Source organism: Indicator indicator, chromosome 1 (genome assembly GCF_027791375.1).
Source record: "Indicator indicator isolate 239-I01 chromosome 1, UM_Iind_1.1, whole genome shotgun sequence".
Taxonomy (NCBI): domain Eukaryota; kingdom Metazoa; phylum Chordata; class Aves; order Piciformes; family Indicatoridae; genus Indicator; species Indicator indicator.
Genome location: NC_072010.1, coordinates 80,345,983 through 80,368,426, shown reverse-complemented (window position 1 = coordinate 80,368,426; position 22,444 = coordinate 80,345,983). Strand labels below are relative to the sequence as shown.

At 39.1% G+C, this 22,444-nt stretch overlaps 1 protein-coding gene across 1 annotated transcript in view; it reads left to right on the top strand.

Annotated features, from left to right (window-relative positions):
• Positions 1-21,405, top strand: part of ARHGAP6 (Rho GTPase activating protein 6) — a 348,654-nt gene extending 327,249 nt beyond the window's left edge. The window contains exons 7-13 of the mRNA XM_054384079.1: positions 547-697; positions 1,829-1,977; positions 5,232-5,411; positions 11,780-11,877; positions 17,940-18,202; positions 20,182-20,262; positions 20,699-21,405. Of these exons, the coding sequence (XP_054240054.1) occupies positions 547-697; positions 1,829-1,977; positions 5,232-5,411; positions 11,780-11,877; positions 17,940-18,202; positions 20,182-20,262; positions 20,699-21,405 (1,629 nt within the window). The remainder of the gene's footprint in view (positions 1-546; positions 698-1,828; positions 1,978-5,231; positions 5,412-11,779; positions 11,878-17,939; positions 18,203-20,181; positions 20,263-20,698) is intronic.
• The last annotated feature ends 1,039 nt before the right edge of the window (positions 21,406-22,444 follow it).

Sequence of the window (22,444 nt, the reverse complement as noted above, 5' to 3'; positions counted from 1 at the left end):
ATGCCATGGAGTCTTACTGAACCTGCCTGCTTACTGCTTATGCGTAAGTACAGTCTTAAACCAGAAGAGAAATATGAGTTTGGTGGATATTGACACTGTCTTAATAACATTGTTGTGCAAACCCATAAACATTTTGGAATGCAATTATAGTTTTTCTGGTCCCAAAATCTAACAATAATGCAGAAAGGTGGTATAAGAAGCCTTTCTTGCAGTTTTACTTGCTCTCCATCATTTCTGGCTTTGATACGGATTCTGCACTTTTGCAGAAATTATATTTACTTGGGCGCATTTTTTGTTAAAAGAATGCCATATATTAGCTAGAAGGAAAGAACTGTGTTTTATTGCAGTCTGGTACAAACCTTAAGTTACATATCATGGAATAAACAGCAATTAGATATTAATTGTACCTTTGACCTTACCAAAAACTAGTCATATCTAGTCTGAAAAGTGAAAATGAGTAAATCTATATCTTAAAAGATTTTCTGCTTTGGGATGTGCTAATTGGGAAAATACATTTCTGTGGGTTTGTGTCGTGATCTTTTTCAGTTACGTGAAGAGTTTGACCGGGGCATAGATGTTGTGTTAGACGAAGAGCACAGCATTCATGATGTTGCTGCGTTGTTGAAGGAGTTTCTGCGTGACATGCCGGACCCGCTTCTCACCCGAGAACTTTATACACCTTTCATCAACACTGTCTGTGAGCTCTACAGCATCTTCATTTACCAATTTTCAAAAGCTTACCTCTTTTAATTCTTTGATCTCTACTAACCATTATCTTCTTTTTTTTTTCCTGTTCATTTAATGCTCTATCCTTGATTTGCTCCAAATATTTTTATAGTATGAATACGCTAAGCTCTTTCCTTCATTTTTGTGCTATGTGTAGCCCAGAACCCTACAACAAAGATTTCACTTATTATACCTGTAATAATATATAGGATGTGAATCAGGTTATCTATTAAATCTTGACTCTGTCATTGGTAGCAGATAACAGATTCTCACTTGAATACTGGTATCATAGCACTACTAATGTTTTCAGTTGTTGGAGTTGTTTACTGATCAAAATCCCAGTCTTGCTTCAAAACACTAGTTTCAGAAGTTCAAGTTTCATCATAGTTAATGGTCTCCAAAGTCATCGTATTATATACTCCAAAATGTGTTCCTAAGGCCTGAGTGCAGACTGTCACAGTTTTGGGAAAAAGTAAAGTTGCACCCTTCAAGCTGCTGCCTGATACGTGTTCTTCAGATTCTTTGTAGCCATCATGTCTGAGAACCTGCCTCTGTCCCACCTCTGGCACTGGTGGCTGCTGCATTTTGGATGCTTAGAGTGACAGAGTTTGCAGAATGTCTTTTTTTATCTCTAGTTACTTTTCCAGTCTCCCAGTACCTCTGCAAGATGTGAAATTGCAAGAAAGCCCATTTAAAATGGCCATAAAGTTGACTGGAACGCTTCCCACCAGTGCCCTGTATGTACCAGTAGCTCTACCAAAATTAATGTAGTAAATAGAAAATAAAGCCAAATTTTTGTGTCCAGTGACAGCGATGGAATATGCAACGTGAATTCTGTTCTCGCAGGCTGGAAAAAGGTCCTATGAACTTGTGAGCAAGATGTTGACCAACCAAAGCAAGAATCCCATAACAGTGTTTGTTACACTTTTGATATTTTTGATATTTCCTTAGAGTTTTCTCTTTTTCTTCTGATTATTATAACGAAAATTATCCTTAAACAAAGCTATTCTTTGAGCTTCTTTGGGGCTGGGTACAGTATATTTGTTCTGCTTTTAGGTTAGTTGGAGTGATTTTCTTACAATGTAATGTTTTCCCCCTTTAGTATTAGAACCAGACGAACAGCTAAGCACCTTACAGCTTCTCATTTACCTTCTACCTCCCTGTAACTGCGATACTCTACACCGGCTGCTGCAGTTCCTCTCCACAGTGGCTGGCCACGCAGAAGACAGCACAGACAAAGATGGCCAAGAGGTAAGTCCTGGTCACTTGTTTCCTTTGGCTTTGCTTAATCCACGATCTGAAGAGATACCTTTAAAGCTGTGAAACAAACGCAGTGGTGACATACCCCTGAAAGATGGGAGAGATTTCATATTCTTGCCTGTACATTTGCCATGTAGTTGTTTACTATGTTCTTAGGGCTATGAAAGTTTAATTTTTGTGTGACTTACTCTGTAAAGCATCTGCCACTTCCTTTGGGAGAGTCACAGCATAATCAATTGTGTTGTTAAGAATGTCAAATGTTATCCATCCTTTCCCCCCACCTTGTGTTCTCCTACTGTATTCTGTAGAAAAACTACTTGCACAGGGAAGTGTGAGGCATTAAAGAACATGCTTTTTCATCTTCTTTTTTGTTCTCTGATGTTGCATTCATATATGACCTTTGGACATAGCAGTTCACGCCTTGGTTCCCTTAGCTTCCTCATGTGCATGGGGTATTGGGAACGAAAAGCAGAAGACACAAACTCCAGCTGTATCCTTGCAATTGACAGACCTAATCACTAGTTGAAGTCGGGGTCCATCTTTGCCTTTTTTGTCTTTCTGACCTTCTTACTATTACATTTTGGACCAAATTCAGTGGGGAGGTTGGAGTACACCCGCTTCACAGAGATAAGAACACCCATAGCCATGTGTCTGAACTACACTTCTGAGCATCTGCATGTGTGCATCTGCACTGTTCAGACTAGAGAAGATCTGGAAGTTCAGGCTTCCCATTTTCTATCAGGAAAATGTGTGAACTGGTGGGCTGCTCTGCAAAAAGTGGTGACTCTGGTAGTTTTGAAATAAATGGATACAGTGTGTCCCTGGTGGGCAAAATTTTACCCCTTTATCTGTGAGAAGGATTTTTCTGCCTTATGAGCTGCAGCAGAAACTACTTCTGAGGTTGATTCTGAGGCTCCTGTGAAACACCTTGAGAGTTTTGTCTTCCAGATGGAAAATCCTGCTGACTTCTGTCAAATTTGGACACCTTTAACATTTGGCTGGTTTTAATGGTTGGCACTTTGAGTCCGAGTTTTGCTGCATTTCTGCCTTAAGTCCTAACTTCCAGTGTGCTCTTTGTGACTTCAAGACCTACTTCACTTCTAAATCCACTTTAAATGCTATTATTTTTGTTCTCAGCACAGAGCTGATAAGAAACTATACAACTATAATGGAAAGCATTTTAAAAGAGCAGCCCGTAACAATTTTACTGTGCTTAAAAACCTGTACAAGCCAACTAAGGTCATGGTCCCACTAGTCCTGCAAAGTTGGTTCAGGAATGTATCCAAGAAGATCATATTGCAGGTCTAAAGGATGCTGCATATGTTGTACAGTTGTACTAAAGGCGTTTTCATTCCCATCTACAGTACATCAGCTCTGGTATAGGTATTTTGGCAAGGCAAATTTATGTAAGCTATCTTGGCAGTAAGTGTCAGGGATATTATGTGCAATTGGATACCTTTTATAGATAATACAGTATTCTGCTCACAATTGTTTAAGCTGTTCATGAATAATTGAGTGAATAAAAGCATATAGGGCAAGAGAAGGTATTTTAACAGAATGTTTGCTATCACTGGAAGCAAAGCAGCCAAGCTTTGGCACATAGGCTCTCTTCATGATTTCTTCCAAAAGCCTTTCTCTCATGAAGATGAACGAATAACTTTATTAAAATTACTCTTTCAGTTAATTTCACAGGATGTATTTACATTTTTTTAAGGGATACCCTGAGGCTGCCCTTAAGAAAAGAGTGGTTGTACAAACAGCCTACACAAGCAGATCCATGCACAGCCAGAGGCTGCCCCAGCAAGACTCAAGGCACCGTGTGCCTGTGCATTCTTCGTGGCTCAGTATTCTGACAGTGTTTAAAAAGCAGATCACCTAAAAAACATCTGGGTGTGTGGTGGTGCACAAATAAGTGAGTGTGCTGTACTCACAGTCATGCTGGGATGAGTCTCTAAATAAAGAGCCAACATATTTGTTGTGACTGCCCATGCACCTACTTACTGTAGATGTGTTTCCAAGATTACAAAGTGATTGCACCAGTTAAAGGAAAAGCTGCTTTTGCTATCATCTATATGCTATGTATTTGAACTCTGTGAAAAATAAACCAGGTGTAACTGGTGAACTAATTGTAAGTTTAACTAGAGTGTTCAGTAAATTGCCAACTATCAAAAAAATTAAAATAATACTTTGAAAATATTTGGTTCATAGCACTGATTTCTTAAATTGCTATTTTTACTCCCTCTTTTTGGTGCCACTCTTCCTGACTTTTTTTTTTTTTGATTAATCAGTTCAAGTGTAACTGAAACAGATGAAAAATAACGCTTGTGATTATTTTTTTCCGCTTTAAAAAGTGCCTGCAAGAAATACTGGGTCAACAGATGAAATTCACTTGCAGTCTTATATAGTCAAACTGCTGGCATCATCTTCTGCATTCCAGAATAGCAACCAAGTGGAGACATAGAGAAGAAGCACATGACCCCTGCTTTTTTCTCCGTTAAAAGATCAGAAGCGGAGAAAAAACAGTCTAATCGCAAATATGACTGAAAATTTTTATTTAATAACCTATCTGAAATATTTTTCAGATAATTTGTCTGGTCTAGTATTACTAGCTTTCTCCTTCCTCCAAAATCAGGTTGCTATTACTTTTTTTTCAGCACAGAGTTAAAAAAAAAAAAAAGAAAAAAGAAAAAAAAACACCCACAGCAAAACAAAACAAAAAACCCCACACAACAAGCAAACATTTGGCATATTCTAGGAAAAAGGCAAAAAGACAGTAAAATGTTAATAAAAAGAGCGTACTTCTTAAATATCCAACCTGTTGAAACATGGGAAACTATGTTTTTGTCCACACTGTTTCAAATCATGAGTGCTACTTGAGAAAGCTAACTGTTTTCAGTACTTGATCTCAAGACGTGGTAATATGCTGAGGTGGTGAATTCAGTAGGAGGGTGTTCAGAAGTATGCCACTGCTGTGCTTCCAAGAGAACTAATGGTAGGCAGTAGGCAGCACATCCACCTTCTACTCCTTCAATCCGTTTGAAAATACATCCAGAAAATCACACTGCTTGTTGCAGAGATGTCCAAACAAGACTAAAAAGTGTTCATTTTTATTTGACTAGCACTCAGGTTTGGTTTTGATGAATGAAGCATCTGCCAAATTGGGGAGGTGGGGGATGGTGTGTATATACAGATCTCTATGCATTAGACCCTTGGAGACTCCACTGCATTTATATTCTGTTTTCTAGATTACTGGGAACAAAATGACATCACTTAACCTGGCTACCATCTTTGGCCCTAACTTGTTGCACAAGCAGAAATCTACGGACAAAGAATTCTCAGTTCAGAGCTCAGCTCGAGCTGAAGAGAGTACTGCTATCATAGCTGTTGTACAAAAAATGATTGAAAACTATGAGGCCCTTTTCATGGTAGGTGGATGTTTCTTCACATTACCTCTATGCATTTTTAAGTTAAATGAAGAAATACCTGATTGGTATTAAAGTAGAATAGGATGAAATAAACTGTGGAAATTGTGCTAAATTAGCATCAGTTATTATTGGTAGAAAAAGTAGTTTTCTGTCAAGAGGAATGCTTTGCTGTAAGCAGTAATATTAAAAATGTGTACTTATATTTTATGTGGAATGATTTCTATGTAGATAAGAGTATCTCAGAAGATAGAAATCTATGAAAATTTTGGGGTTGCCAAAGTGTGTGTGGGGGTATATACTAAGTAATGTACCAATGTTGTTCATTAATTTTGAAGACAAACTGGAAATGACCTTTCATCTCTCAAATTTGGAAGTCAAGGAGCCAGTTTTTCTTCAGGAAGTAAGAGTTCCTTGGTTAATTTAAGGAATAGCCTCCCCTAACAAAATGTTTGTTGTTGGTTGATTGAGGAGGAAGGGCAAAGCTTTCTCAGTTGTCAGATGGACAAGAGGAGTAAAGTGTAAATCTGTGTTGCTTTTGAGTTCCTTTCTGTTCCCTTGGCACAGCAAGCAAGTTCTTCATAAAAGAAATTGAACTTGGAAATGCTGCTTACTGAAGATGCAGCTTAGTTAAATCATGTTCCGCATGCCTAGCAGTCACCTGGACAGTAAATTTGGGAGCATTACCTTTTCCTCCTTTTGTCTACAAAACTGTGGGTTAGCTCAGTATGACTTTTGCCCGAGAGAGCCATCCTCTGGGGTGGCAGAGGCCAGTGAGACCTAGTGATGGGCACTACCCTGCCTTCCTTTTAGTGGATAGACATGTCTTAACAAAACCAGTAGTCTTGAAAAGGTGAATATAGCTGTGATTGTTGTGTGTGATACTAAACAGCACTGTATGTTACACTGAGAAGATGGGCTCCCAAAGCAAGAGGAACACTTTGGAAAACTCCATTAGTGCTCCAGCAGAACTGGATGGGAGAAGATGGGCGAGGTTGAACTGTGGACATGTGGGACTGATGGGTACATAGTATTGTAAGGTGAAGGTGTGTACCAGATTTCAACAGGGCAAAGAGCACAAGAAAGCAGTCATGAACTTGCCCATCAGTCTTGGCTGCAGATGAAGACCTTTGTGGTTTTCTATTCTTTTCCTTTGCACTGTATTGCCTGGCATTACAGCCTTTTCTTTATTCCTATTCTTGTTCCAGTAACACACTCAACAATCTCTCTCTCTCTTTTTTTTTTGGTTGTTGTTGTTGGTTTTGTTTTCTTTTTTTGTGGTTTTCACATTTTGGGGAAACTTTAGGTGCTATTTTTTTTTCCTTCCACAGCAGGAAAAGAAAATGACAGAACTGCACTCTTGTGCAAAGGTCTGCTGACTGAGAGTGAGGATGACACTAACAAGCTTAAAATAATTCCTGAATAAGAATATTTGCTGTACTCGAAGCTTTCTTATGTTGTTTCTCTTTAAGAAAATTTTACAGCACAGGCACATATTCCAGCTTTCGGTGTGGAAAGGGTGGGGCTTAGGACATTAGGATTTTAGGACTAAACTACATATGCTCTTCAGATCTTGCATTTTTCATCTGAAGGTTAAACAAAATGTAGATGGGAAAAAGAGGAGTTATCTTTTGTTTTCAAGAGTAGCTCATCAAGTTTGTGGCAGGAGATTAGAATTAGATTTCAAAATAAGAGGATATGTAAAAGAAAGACAAACCTATCTCAGGTGCTCTCCTGGAAGCTGAAATACATTGACATGAGATTTATAGAAATGTCTAACAGCTGAGCATCTCTGGGTGCTTTCACTCTTCCCATTGCCATAGTTTAACAAATAACATAGTAAGTTCTGCCTGGTTTTTGGAGTATGTCTAGACTCATACATGGTACCTGATCTGTAGGGCTGTATCAAGTTCCTTACAGTTAGTGTTTTATAAAGCTTCTCCCAGTGTTTATTTTAATTTTTTTCATGTTTTCATTGGCAGCAAGGAAAGGCCCTTTTAATTCTGAAGATAAATAGCCAGTGCATCATTTGGTAATAGATGTGTTGAAAGGAAAAGACTTGTACATCTAATTGTAATAGAACTCTGATCATTTGAAATTAGGCAGCAGCAATTGGTTTTCCAAATCCATAGAAGTGAGGCCAAACCAGAATTGCTGTTTATACTTGACATTTATACTACTTACAAAAAGAAAAACATCTGGAGTCGAGCATTCAGCTACAGCTATAACATACATGCAGCATATTGCTGATGAGGTGGTTTTGTGTTTGCTGGTTGGGGTGGTGGTGGTGACAGGGGTGGGTCCTGTACCTTTTGTATATGGGAATTTCTAAACTCTGATTGGCTTTGGCATTGAAACTGGAGCATCATTTGTGAAATAAAACCTGGGAAATCAGGATGTGTTGTGGCACCCAGACCACAGTATCAGAATGATTCTGATGTAGGGTTCTCTTTGTCAGAACAACCCAGGATACTGGAAACTCTTCTTACTAAGCAGTTGTCATTGACTTCAGTAATATACAAATACATGGTTTTTGTGCAGATGGTGGATTCTGGTCTTGCTTCACTGATGTTAAGGATGTTAAAGCCTTTCATATCAAATTTTCATCCATTTCAGTGAATCTTAGGAATGTGCTGAGACATTTTACAGGAAATGTACAGAGGACTATTCTTTGCCAGTCTTTCAACTGTGCCCAGCAGCTCAAAGTGGAAAGGTACAACTCAACCACACTTTATCTCTTAGTTTGACTTAGCATGGAAGATTGAGAAGAGCAGCTTGGTCACAATTCCTCATCTCCTAGTGCCCAAATCCAGCCCTGCTGCAAATAAGCACTCTATATTGTCTGTAAGTTTCTTATACATTCTTATTTCCAGTGTTGGCGGCTCTTGTGGTCTCCACACTGCAGAGGCAGTCACATGTTGCCTCTCTGTGCCATGTCAGTAGCATGAGACAGCACAAAGGAGACATTTCAAGGGTCCCTCTACCCTCCTGTGTCGGTAGCTTCGACTGTCACGTAGCAACCAGCCCCAGAAGTCTCAGGGTATCTCCTGCACTACTGGAGTCCTAATAACCCTAGAGCCCTCTGATCAGTCCCAGTATGTGCTCAACTGCTGCTATTTCAGTAGTGTCTTGGCTTTCCTTCTGTCCCTGAATTTTAAGTTCTCATCCATCTATTGAGCCATAGCTACCAATTAAACAATTAATTCAATGATAGTTATTGCAGCTCTGTAACATCTTCCTGAGATACCAATATAGTAGTTCTCTGTAAGTGTTAAGCTTGTAATTACATGTACACACTTGGAAGTTAGTTAGCTAAACTGAAGTAAATTGCTGCACAGGAGGAAACTGTAAACCCAGTAGACATCTAGCAAGCAGACCATCAGTACAAATCCAGTTGATTTGTAGTATGATTTGTAATATGCTGTCACTCACTCAAATAGAAGTCCTGTAACTCAGTGTAACAATTAAGTCTGAGTTTTGTAGAGGCCTTCAGTGGGAACTGAATTTCCTGTTGGAACCTTTTAGATTCGTTTTATGGAAGAGTGATTTTATTCTTTTTTCTTTTTAAATGACAAAAAAAATATGTTTATTTTTCTGACAAAGCTGTCTCAGTAGATTCTAACAAATTTATCAATGTCATATAAAGCTGAATATTAAATTACGTACAGAAAAGTATGGATTCTACTGTACCCTCAAACTTACCTGGAGTTTATTCTACTGTGTGGGAAGGCTGTCTAAACGGCAAAGTTACTGCACAACAGGTTTCCAAAGATGTATTCCTGTAAAGAGAAGAGAATTTATTTAAAGACCAATATGTCAGTGACCATCAGTAAGGTATTTTTTCAGCTTAGAAGGTAAATACACATTTTTTAAAAGGAACGTGTGGTCACACAGGTTTGTCATAGAGATTTTGGCTCAATTTGCATTCAATGATGTGTGTCTTCATTTATTTTCAAATTATTTCCTTTTTAAAAGTATGTCTTTTCTGTAACTTGACTCCTTAAATACCTTCCAAACTGAGGTGTTCCCCTGAGGAATCTATTAGTAATTCTATTCTTATTTCCCAGAAATGTCAGGGAGAACAAATGGCCCATGCAGTGTGACCTGAAGGTCAAGAGATTCAGGCTCTGACAAATTGCATCCAGAAGCATGTTGCAGAGTTGATGACCCCTTGCTGAGACTGTCTTGCCTCCACCTCCATCCATCATGAGTGAACCTGGGCTGTTAGTTCAAGTTTCTCAGAAGTTTCAGTGCTTTGAAAGTTGAGTTGAATATTCTGCTGTGATGTGGGCAAAGGCACTTAAAGATCAACAAGACTTGTGTAAACTGCAGTTGAAAGCACAAAGTTTTCTTGGGCAAGTTTTAGAGTATCATTCCTGGTCACTGCCTGAGAGATGTCACTGTATCCTGCAGAAGCTGAAGTTACCATGTGTTTTGAAGGTTCTTCTCTGTATTAAGTGGACTAGAGAGAATTAGGAAATTTGAAGGCCAAACTCCAAAGAGGATGACACACATTCTGGCTGAGATCCAACAGCACCCGCACCCACTTGTATACCTGAGTTATAGACAATTGAAGTCTCTAATTCCTTGAGTTCTGATTGAACATAAGCAGGAATCTAAATGCTTCTAGATCCCAGGATCTGGCCATTAAACATTCAAAGTTTATAAAGCTTCCTTTAGAAAAATGTTGACCTTTGGCAGCCTCTACTGAAATGAAGCAACTGAAGAATTTTGTAGATATAACAGATACCACAAAATTTCCTTAGGAGAAGAACATTAATAAGTTAGATGCCACAGAATTGTAGAATCTTAGAATGTTTTGGGTTGGAAGGGACCTTTAAAGATCATCTAGTCCAAAGCCTATGGAGTGAGCAGGGACATCAACTAGATCAGGTTGCTCAGAGCCCTATCAAACCTGACCTCAAATGTATATGGTGGTGGGGCTTCTAGCGCCTCTCTGGGCAACCTGTTGCTGTGTTTCACCACTCTCACTGTAAAAACTTTATTCCTTGTATCTACCCTCTTTTAGGGTACTCTCATTGCCCCTTGTCCTGATGCAATGTGCCCCGCTAAAAAGACTGTCCCTTTCTTTATTGTAAGCTCCCTTTGAGTACTGAAATGCTGCAATAATGGTTCCTTGGAGCCTTCTCAGGTGGAACAATACCAACTTTCTCAACCTTTCTTCATAGAAGAGGTGTTCCATCCCTCTAATCATTTTTGTGACCCTCTTCTGGACCTGCTCCAACTGTGCTGAGGACTCCAGAGACAGATGAAGTAACTCCAGGTGGAGTCTTACCAGAGCACAGTAGAGGGGCAGAATCGCCTCCCTTGACCTGCTGGCCACACTTCTTTTGATGCAGCCTGGAATACAGTTGGGCTTCTGGGCTGTGAGCAGGCATTGCTGCCTTATGTCCAGCTTTTTATCCACCAGTACCCCCAACTCCTTCTCAGCAGGGCTGGTTTCAATCTGTTCATCTCCCAGTCTCTATTATTAATCAGAGACTGCTCAGAGTCGGGTGCATGACCTTGCACTTGACCTTGTTGGACCTCATGGTGTTCACATAGGCCCACTTCTCAAGTTTGCCCAGGTCCCTCTGGATGGCGTCATGTGCCTCGTGTGTGTTAACTCATCTTGCTGTTACCTGCAAACTTGCTGAGGGTGCTCTTCATCCTGCTATGTCATTGGTGAAGGTATTAAATAGCACCATTCCCAGAACAGACCCCTTAGGGTCACCAGTTGTCACCAATCTCCATCTGGACATTGGGCCCTTGACCACTATCCTCTAGTTGCAACCATCTAATCAATGCATTATCCACTGAACAGTCTGTCCTTTGAATCCCTATCTTTACAATGTAGAGAGAAGGATATTGTGGGGAGCCATGTCACAGGCTTTACAGAAGTCTAGACAGACAACATCCATAGCTGTTCTCTATATAAAGAAGCATTCTTCTTCCTCTGAATTGCCAGTTGACATTGTTCCTAAAAGAAGAGAAGCAGAGTTGCTTGGGTTTGAAATTTGTAAATGTTTCCAGATCTTTGAATGAGGATGTAAGGTGAGGAGCTTAAACAGGAGCTTTTGAGATCAGGATACATCAGTTATCCTACCGTTGTCATCAGGTACAATACTCAGCTGGGTACCAAAGGGTTATTCAAGAGTAATCAGTGTTTGATGTTGTACAAAGTGATCTTTATTCCATTTTAACTGTTGTTACATGAGAGTCCTCTTTTAAACAAAAGCATCTCAATATTTGTTTTATATACTCTATGTAAATATTTCTGTACTTGGTCTTTTAGATTAACTGTAGCACCAAAATTAATATATGTGACAGAATGTTAATCTCCAGCTAAGTGTTTTTTGTTGTCTTCATAGGTTTCCCCTGACCTGCAAAATGAAGTCCTTATTAGCCTACTAGAGACTGACCCAGATGTTGTAGACTATTTGTTGAGGAGGAAAGCTTCCCAGTCATCGTGAGTAATCTGTTTTTGTATCATCCTTGTTTCTGCTGGGAATTTCTATCTCCCACTGGATGTGTTCAAAAGGTTCTAGTTTTCCACATCTCTTCTGCACTGTCTACAGTGGAGTAGAAATAATCCTCCTCATTACACAGACTCTGCCAAAGAAATCATGACTCTTGTACAGTGTTTTCTAAAGACAGATCTTGTTTCCTGATTCAGAGGAAAGATTGTGTTCTGCTGCAGAGAACAGCATGACATGTACATAAAAATATTCAGTGCACTACTATCTGACAGGATGTATTCTAGTGATCTATTGGTTCATGTCTTGGGTTAACTGTGGTAGTCTTCAGTAACAGAAGGTGTGTATTACACTGTCCTTGAAGCACACCCTAGAGTGCCTTAACACAATCACAGCTAGCCCTTTGGCCAGTTCATTGCTCTTTTCCTATTGTATACACATAGGACACTGCAGACAAGTAAACTGCCACAAGAGCAGGTTTATGGAGACTCTTTGGGTATTATTTAGTTGTGTGCTTTGTTAAAGATCTCAAGAGAAAAAAAAATCACTTTGGTCACTATTGCAGTTATGACACATAACATATTCCAGCTCTGTGTATGGTGTATGTATGCCTGCACCTGTGTGCCTTAACGCTGTGAGTTTGTGCGTTTGGATTAACAGGATTCCCGGGACACACAGTCATTGCCTTTTATTCTAGTGTCAGACCCCAAAGTCACAAAATTTGACAAACTTCTCTAAGTCATTTTCAAGAGGTTTCCTAGACTCTCTGGGACAGATTGGACTTTGTCTTCCTGTGTGTGGAAAGTGCCTAGTGCATTCAGAATGTAACTAAAATTGAATTTGTACAGATGGTTAATTACAAAATTTTTTTTCTCTCTTTCTGAACCTCATATCATTGGAGGTAATGTAACAGTGTGCCTGGCTTTAAAGGAAGAAGTATAAAAGAAATAGTATAATTGATATATGGAGGAAAAAGCTTGCTTCAGTTATAAAAATTAAAAACAAATATACATGCAGAATATTATCATGTGTTGTAAAGGATTTTATTAGTTTGTTGACTTAACCACACAAAGACATAATGCAGGAGCAAATTATCACAGATCATCTGGTTTGTGGTATTGTGTTTTCTTAGTGTACCACAGACATGAGATCATTTCAGTTAGTTTATGTCTGACTGACAAGTAACTATGTTTATATTTAGATCACAATAAATGCAGCATACTTAGAGGTACATTAGCTGTCTTTACACTTGTTTCACATTTGCTGTGAGCCAAGACCACCGTTCAGAGAGACACTACAAATCACCTGACATACAGTAAAACCTGTGTAGAGATTTCTTTCTTTAAACCCTCGGTTTGAAATGATCATATTACTTCTAACTCAAGCTAATAAAAACCTTCATGCTGAATTTCACCATCTATATAATATGAAGACATAAAACTGTATCTCACACATGGCTACATATATCAATTGAGCATAAATTCACCACAAATCATTCTGGATGTTACAGATTATTGTTAGGTGCTGTTTCCTTTAAGTTAACTGACCTTTCCTTGAGCCTGCTTACTTTTCAGCCAGCATGCACACCTACAGGAGGAAATGGATCTTTTGTGCAAAGCTGGTCACAATTGACAAAGAGGTTCTTGTAAGAAGAAGTTATGAAACCAAATAGGAACCTTTAGCCACACTAGTACCAATCTCTTGTAATGGGCAGATGAAGTATCACTGAGATGGGAAAAACTACTATCTGTCATTTTTATTCTACTCTGCTATCATGTAAGTGATTTATTCTTAATGTTAATGAGCTATGTTTTCACTGTGATTATAACTTCTTGATGAAGATATTCCAGGCCATCAGAGGGAATGTTTAGTGTAATTGCTAGCAGTGTGATGCTCTTAAGAGATTAGTCTGTTTCAGAACACGGTCTCAATTTTGGGGTGACATATTTGTTAGATATTTTTTCTATGAGAAATGTGAGGCATCAGACAACAAGGAGATGTTTGTCTTGATTTGGTAAAAATGAGCCACCAAAATACATCCTTACTACTCTTGGAAATTTCCTGATCATGTACTCAAGGGCCAAATTTGGATCTGCGGTGCAGAAAATTTTGCATGTTCTTGAGACAATCTTCGTCAGAAAAGCTAGTTGGCTGCATAGCATAGAGTTATGGAATCTACTTCAAGGCTTTAATGTCATATCAATTGCTCTGAAGGTCCTGCTTCTGCAATTGCCCTCACATCTCTGCTTTTGATGTCCTTACGAATGCTTTCTTGGCTCTGATCTAACAGAGAAAATACAATCTCGTCCTCCACAGAGGAGGCCAAATCAGATGTTCCTCATCTTTCAATTCTCTTAAGAGCTGAGCATCATGAGTGGCGTGTCAAGGACTTTATGGAAGTTGTTCATGGTAAAACACTAACTACCACTGGCAGCAATTATGAAGTGTGCTTTTGTGGATGACTTCTCAACTTTTTTGTACATTGGCTTGATGACAATGGACTTTGAGATTTCCAGCTGTAAGATGAAGCATCTTTAACACAAAAATAAAATATGTTTCTTATGATTATTTCTTGTTTATCATATTTAGTAGTCCTCTTAGAGTAAGTGAGTTTGAGAGTTATAGAATTTTCAGTTATTTTTTAATAGCAATGATGCGTTTCAATCCATCCTAAACTGTGGCACAAAAACGAAACCATGTGATGGGCCATACAGGACATACAAATGCAGTTTTCAAAGCTACAGAGACTCTTTGAATCGTTCAGTTCTGTACCCTGTTACAAAAGCAACCACATCATAATCCCATAATAATCTGTTTTGGTGGTGATACCTGTGTTGCTCAAATACTTGTGGAAATTACTACTGCATGCTGCCAAGCCATCACACTCTGTATGACTCACCTTTTGTAAGGCAATTGTTTTCCTACTCTGAAGATTTTAAGGTGTAACAGAAGATTGCTCTCAACTGCAGAAAAGGATTTTCTATTGGCCTTGATGCCAATATAAAAGTAGGAATATCCTCAGTAGAAGTAATTATTACTATTATTGCTATTAATAATTAGAAGTAATTGTTACTGTTATTATTACCAACATTTTTCCAGTTCAGACTGTGGTGGATAACATAAATTCAGAAGGCTATATGTTAAAAAAAAAAAAAAAAAAGCCCAAGACTCTTCCATAACATAGCCAAATCTGAGATAGTATTTTTGAACACATTGGTATAGGCTATTTTTCTCCATCTTTCAAATCTTTGCTATACATAACAGCTTTTAAAATCTTTTCCTTAATATAGTTCATACCCACTAGAAAATGCTTGACTTGCCTTCCCATTTCTCACATTGGACAGTACATAATTCTTTGGAGACCATAATTTATCCATACTTACAGGCTGCATATAGATGAGTGGGTACCTTGTTTTTCCCCAGTATGTGGGTAGAGAATCTGAAAGCTATCCAGGGGAAGGTGAATTTTGAATTTTAGTAAACATCCATTTCCTACTGAACTCAAACAGATGCAAAAGTTTTGTTCTAAGGAATATTTGAGAAAGATACGAACCAAAGTCTTTCTCAAGTTGTGTTTTATTTTCTTTGTCAAGCGCATGATAAAGCTGCAAATATGTAAGATCAATTTCCAGCTCTGAAGTATTCAATCCATTTTGGGGGTTTCTTGTAATAAGATCAGCAAAGTCCACAGACGTTTTCAATGATTTTTTTTCTGAACAAATTTGAAAGTAGTATGATATGTGTATGTGTATAATTGCATAGGCTTACTAGCAGAAACTGAGTTTAGAAACTTGAACGTTTGGATCTTTCCAAAGACTTGGCTGTTTCCATTCAAGTAACTTTTTATCAGGAGCTCTGTCTTGAGAAGAGATAGACTATAGCATATCATTCAAGGTAAGACATGAAATCGGTGTTACACAAAGCTCCAGTTCATGTTCACACATTCTTTCATTTCCATTTCCCTTTCCCCTATTCCTTGTGTTACCTTGCTGTGGCTAGCTGGCAGTATACCTTTCTCTTTGCCTTCTGCAGCTTTGCTAGATTTTGATCTTCCAAAGAGTGACATGGCAATAAGCTTTACTGGTGTTACAGTTAGTGCTGAGTATGCCTGTAGGCTAGCAGGGTGAGGTTTAGATGACATTCCGTCTAGAAAGCTGGAGGCAAAGACATTTGGTCAGAGGAAACCGACAGATACCAATATTTCTCTCCTTTTTCAGCCTTTCTGGTTCTTCTTAAATTCCCAAGATGTTGCTTAAACCTCATTTTAACTCATATTCGCTACACAAGCTTTCTTAGAACTTAAGAGGGCAGAAGGAAAGGAGTAAGGGACAAAAAAAGGGGGGGAGAATTCTGTAATAGAATTGTATGTACTTAAAAGACAATAATTCTCCAGTTTGTGGCTTTTTATGGATTAATTTCTGTTGGACTTTGGATGAAAAGTTGAAATGGAAAGTCACATTACTGATGATTTACTTTTTTTTTTTTTTTTTTTGATGTCTTCCCAACATTTTCACATCAACCACACGGGGAAGCCTGGGCCAGGCTTTGCTGAGTGGCAACTCTGGTGTTTTAGAGTTGATCCTAGTTGAGGTTCAGGATCAGTTCAGTGATGGATTTCTTGCTGGGAGTTACCAAGGAATAAATGGAACACACAGACAACAAACCATTATTGAATAACGTAGTAATCATGATATTGAGTGTATATATTTTATGTTTTGACACATACGATAAATAAATCAACCAGAAAACAAAACCAAAAAACCCTCAAACAAACAAACAAAAAAACCCCAACAGCTTGAAAGTGGTGTTGAGTTCTGTGTTACTATTAGTGTGCAGTGGCTAGCCTGTCTTACCACTGTGTGATTTTTTTATTTTCTCTCTTCAGTTTTATTTCATTTGTCTGGAAAGAGGGTTATTGTTCCATAACAAGTAATGTGTTTTAGCTGCTCGCTCAGTTCAAGCTCATTTTGGATTTGACTCGGTGAAGGGCTGACCATTTTCAGTACACATTTACAGGAATGAGCCTCTTTTGTATCATAGTCAATTAGAAAAGAACAATGTGAGGTCACTGAGAGAAGCGTTTGACTCAAGAGAAGCAAAAGATAAGCATCTGAGAAACAATGATCAGGCGGCAAATAAATGAGGAATGAGTAATAGAAATATAAATTAGAGAGGACTAGTACAGAATAAGTTATGTTTGTTTACAGATTTCTACATATTCTATGGGAGGTTCAATGACTCACAGACTGCCTCCTGTTTCTGTAGTAAACTGTAACAGTTCAAGAAATCTCCCTCAATGTTCCAAACGCATTTCAAAAATGGCAGTTGTCTCTCTGAGCCTTGGCTGTGCTTTGGTGGGAGTTTTGTTTGCCTTTTTTTTTTCCTTTCCCAATATTGAATGCAGGCCTTGCTGGTGGTGTGTAAAGGCGAAAGGCCAAAAGAAGTTGTAGCAGTTATTAACAGAGCAAGTTGTTTGTTGCCACAATCAGAAGTATTGTAGATACATGTGCTGGTCCCTTGTAGAATATTTACTTTCTGATGTCTCTAGAAGAGGATCCTTCTTACAGCATGAAAGGCAAGCTAAGGTTTTGGGTTCTTGTGTAGTACTGTAGGATGGAAGAAGTGATATTAGAATACTTCTTAGCATCAAACTAATCTTCCCTATCATGCCCTCAGATTTACTGTTGTAACAAGCTGAATTGTCAAGGTAACATAGGGAATTGAATCACTATTTAATTTCCTGTGGTGAACTGTACCCTTGTGTGGTTTTTGGTTTGTTGTTTTTTTTTTTTTTTTTTTTTTTTTTGTTTGGTTTTTTTTTTTTTTTCTGACTTGACAACATCTTTTGATTTTTAGTGACCTCTGCTGGCCACTTCATGGCAGACGTTTTACTCATGGAAAATTCACCTCTGTACTACTTCTGAAGTGTTTTCATTCCAGTAGCAGTGATCATACTCCTGCATTTGATTTCATTTGTATTATGTCAAACTGCATCTGTAGCTGTGAACATCAAGAATTTTTCATTAACAGTAGTTTGTTTATGAAAATTTCTCAGGAGCCCTGAGATGCTGCGGTCAGAAGGTTCCTGCTCCACAGGAGGAAGGCATTCTTCCACAGACTCCAACAAAGCTTCAAGCGGAGATGTCTCCCCTTACGACAACAACTCCCCAGTACTCTCTGAGCGCTCACTGGTGGCAATGCAAGAAGAAGCTGCCCACAGCCCAGATAAGCTGTACAAGGTACCTGAGCAGTACACACTGGTTGGACATTTGCAGCCTAAGACAAAGGAGAATTCTTCTGCATCACAGGCTGGAAAAGGTAGAGTATGTCCTGCTTGTGTTCCTCATCCTCAGTGACAGATGGAGATTCCTGACATAATTCAAAAGTGTTGGGTTTGTATCATCAGCTACCAGGATTTGAGCACCAAAAGTGTAAATAGCCTTACAAAAAATGACTGACCAACATCTGTTTTCTGTGTTGAGCCCAAAGGTCCTGCTTGCTAGCTCAGTGATCTGTTGGGGTGCTCTCAGCATGGCATTTCTCAAAATTTGGAGCTATTATTAGGAAAATAGAACTGCCCATTTCCTGCTTTTCAATCTGTCTGTGACAGCACAGCAAAGGCTGACTTCTAGTCCTGCTCCATAGGACTGCAATACCTGCAAGGTGTTATGGCGCAGGCTTTGGAAAAGTCTGAGCCTTTAAGATGGAAAATTACAAATTTTCTCCAATTTAAAAGAATGATCTCAACACCCTCTCACTGAAAAATGCAGCTGAGCTGCACAGCTTTACATCTGCTGACAGTCCCACCCCTAGCAACACTAGCGCAGGGATCTGTAATTTCCGTAGCTATCCAGGGAGTGTACACCTGAATGATCACTCCTGTAAGGCACTGTGGTATGAACTGATAGCTCACCAGCACTTCCAAGTTGCTTTTAATTTAAAAATACTATTAAAAAAATTACATTAATGGAATACATATTTAGTGAGCCAAACTTTAAGAATTTTCAGTGCTTAGGGATATAATTAGCTGTTTGGTGGTATTTTAACAATCATTGCATCTGCCACTTCCTTTGGGAGATTCACAGCATAATCAATTGTGTTGTTAAGAATGTCAAATGTTATCCATCCTTTCCCCCCACCTTGCATTCTCCTACTGTATTCTGTAGGAAAACTACTTGCACAGGGAAGTGTCAGGCATTAAAGAACATGCTTTTTCATCTTCTTTTTTGTTCTCTGATGTTGCATTCATATATGACCTTTGGACATAGCAGTTCACGCCTTGGTTCCCTTAGCTTCCTCATGTGCACGGGGTATTGGGAACGAAAAGCAGACACAAACTCCAGCTGTATCCTTGCAATTGACAGACCTAATCACTAGTTGAAGTCGGGGTCCATCTTTGCCTTTTTTGTCTTTCTGACCTTCTTACTATTACATTCTGGACCAAATTCAGTGGGGAGGTTGGAGTACACCCGCTTCACAGAGATAAGAACACCCATAGCCATGTGTCTGAACTACACTTCTGAGCATCTCAGAGGTACTGGTAGACATGCATTCCCTTTGGGATTTAGACTGTAGTCTCAATTTTATGCTTTATAAATGCCAGTGGGCTTTCATCTTCCATATCCAGCATCTAAATCTCTGAACAGAATTCAAATTTTGGTTGGACTTCTAGTAGGTTATGAACAGGAAATACATGAACTTTTATCATATTAACCATCTTTTGGACTTCAGTAATACTGGAGCATGACAAATTAGAAAATTCCATTGCTGTCAGATGGAATAAGAAAAAAGCACGAAACAGTTGTGAGCCAGCACAATCCCTGATGTGGGCATTTCATTAAATCTCCATTCTTTGACAGCTCTTCTGTGTAGGACTCAAGAGATGCTGCAGGCTGATAGAGCATGCCTTACAGTGACCCCTGGGACAGGGGCTACCTGAGGGAGCTTTGCCATTCTCTCCCATAAAAAGCACATGAACTACCTTGTGCTGACCAAGCCCCTCCAGTTCTTGTGCACGTTCTCCAAGGCAGAAGACTAAAGGGAAATTCCGATCTTTCAGCAAACTCAGGCCTCCTGCCCATACAGAGCTTGCTGAATCCATTACAGGATTTGGGCCTGAAACAAGTAACTGTGAGGAAACACATTTGAGGTGTTTCTGTATGTGCATGTTAGCTGCTAGTGTATGTTAACTACTTTGATATCTTGTGTAAGGTTTTACTTTTCCATGTGTATGCTTCTAAATAACGGATTTAAGAAGATCAAGTGATCATTTTTTGACTCTTCTTACTGGTGTTTAGATGTTTCTGAAGATCATTTTGATATCTGGGGCACCTGGCATTCAACGCTGAAAAGTGGCTGCAAAGATCCAGCAATGACAGGTCAGTTATTTGTCGAGTTTTAAGCCTCAATCTACCAAAGACTTAAACAGTTTCTTGGTTTTGAGAAACTGTAGTGAAATTAGGAGAACATTGTCTAGAGTTGTACTTCTATGAACTGACTGTTCAATAAAATACAGAGAAGCACAGTGGTGAAACAAGGGTGGTGACATTTCCAACTGTCACAAAGTAGTTTAAAAGTTATTTTAAAATCATGTAAAAAAATAGTTTTATGTTTTTCTAAAAGTCATTGGAAGATGGACACCTGGTGGGGATTTGGAGGTCAGCTGCCACCATGGCAGAAACACAGACTGTGAGGTTGGCAGTCCTGGATGCTGACCCTGCCACTGTGGTCCCAGCAAATACCTGACTTGTACTGCCTTTGTTTTTCTTTCTTTCTTACAAAGACTGATGTTGTCTTTCTGACTCTGGCCTCCAGGTTCATATGGGAACATTTATGAAAGCAGCTCACTGCAACCCGGACAGTGCTGTCTTTCCCAGGGGAACCTCACCATGTATTCTCCTCGGTGGCAGAGAAGCTCCTCTGACTTGGACACCAGAAGAGAGGTCATGCGAAGGAGCCAGACGACTGCTACTATTACTGAGTGTCAGCTCCATCCCACGGTATCTCGGATGTGCAATAACTCAAAAATTCAGGTTGGCAGTAGGAGTTCAGGCCTGCCACACTCCAAGTCAGAGCAGCACTTGACTTTAGGCAGCGTGGAGGACCTCAGCGAGCGTGACTCAAATGCAGGTTGTTCACAAAGTGCAGCCAAGCCCTTCTACAGGAAAGAGCGACCACCACCTCCTTACCCAGGCACAGGAAAAACGAGCTCTGTGTTGTCACAGCGATCCAGTGTTTCTTCAACATTGCACTCTTTGTGGAGATTTCAACGTCCAGAAAAAAATTCAGGGACCAGAGCAGCTGGAGGACCACCAGCCAAAGCTCCTGACCAGGCCACATCCAAGCAGGAGCGTCTGGCCCCACACACTCAAGCAGGTCACGTCTGTTCCACAGCACCTCACAGTCAGAACAGTAAAAGTATTTCAGAGGCAAACTGGCATGATTGGCAAAGGGAGAGGTGGCAAATTTGGGAGCTGTTATCAGCTGATAACCCTGATGCCCTCCCAGAAACCCTTGTATGATCGGACTCCGCAGAACTGCCACTTGTACCTGTGCCTCCGTCTCATAAGAAACAGCGGTGACAGTGGAAAACGGGGAGGGGAGGGCTCCTTTGTTTTATACCAACTGAACTGCATATACTTTTTTAAACTTTGTTCACTTTAATTTCTTAACAGCACTGTCAAGCAGTCCCATTTACAGATACAGCTTTTTGGGGGGGAAGATGAAAAATTTATTGTAATAACTCTGTAGTCAAATGCTGTGTGTAAGATCAAACCGTTGCTTTGATGTTGCTATAAATGTATTTATATATCTGCAGTTCTGATGATTGTATATTCTGTAATGGGTATTGTATGATAATCATGTATTATGTTTTCATATACAGATGTCAAGCAATCATGACTGCTTTTTTTAAAAATCACTGCACTTAACATTACCATGATATGCATTGGAATTCTATAGAAAGTGCACAAGCTGGTTTCTGTGCTTATATTAAAAAAAAAAAACAACTCTGGAGGAAGTTGTCCTCCTTTTCACTGCCTATTGAAAAACACTAACACAGAGTGGAACATGAAAAGCCATATATTTTGTAAGGGTAGTAGTGAGCTTAGAGGTTAAAGTACCAAATCTATTTTTTTTCCTTATATCTATATTTGCAAACAAAATTAAAATTTGATACAAGATTGTAAATTTTTTTTTTTTTTAAAGATTCTGATAGGAAGCAGCTCAGAGAACCAACTAAGAGCAAAGCCAGGCCAAAACCAACTAAGGAAGGTCTGCCTTCCCATTCTAGAAGAAAACCAGTGTTATGTATACAGGATATAATATATATATATATATATTTATAAATGTATGATTTTTATGTATTGTTCTAAAACAATAAACTGGAATCCAAATTTTAGAAAACCAAACCAAATAAATTGAGGTGTGTAACAGCTGAGGAAGAATATGGCTTTTCCTTTGAAATAACAAAGCTTCAGCATTAAGTTAGAGAAAGCTTAAAAAAAAGAAAAATAATAAATGCAGACAGACATAGGAAAGGGAACCACACAGTTTCAGAAA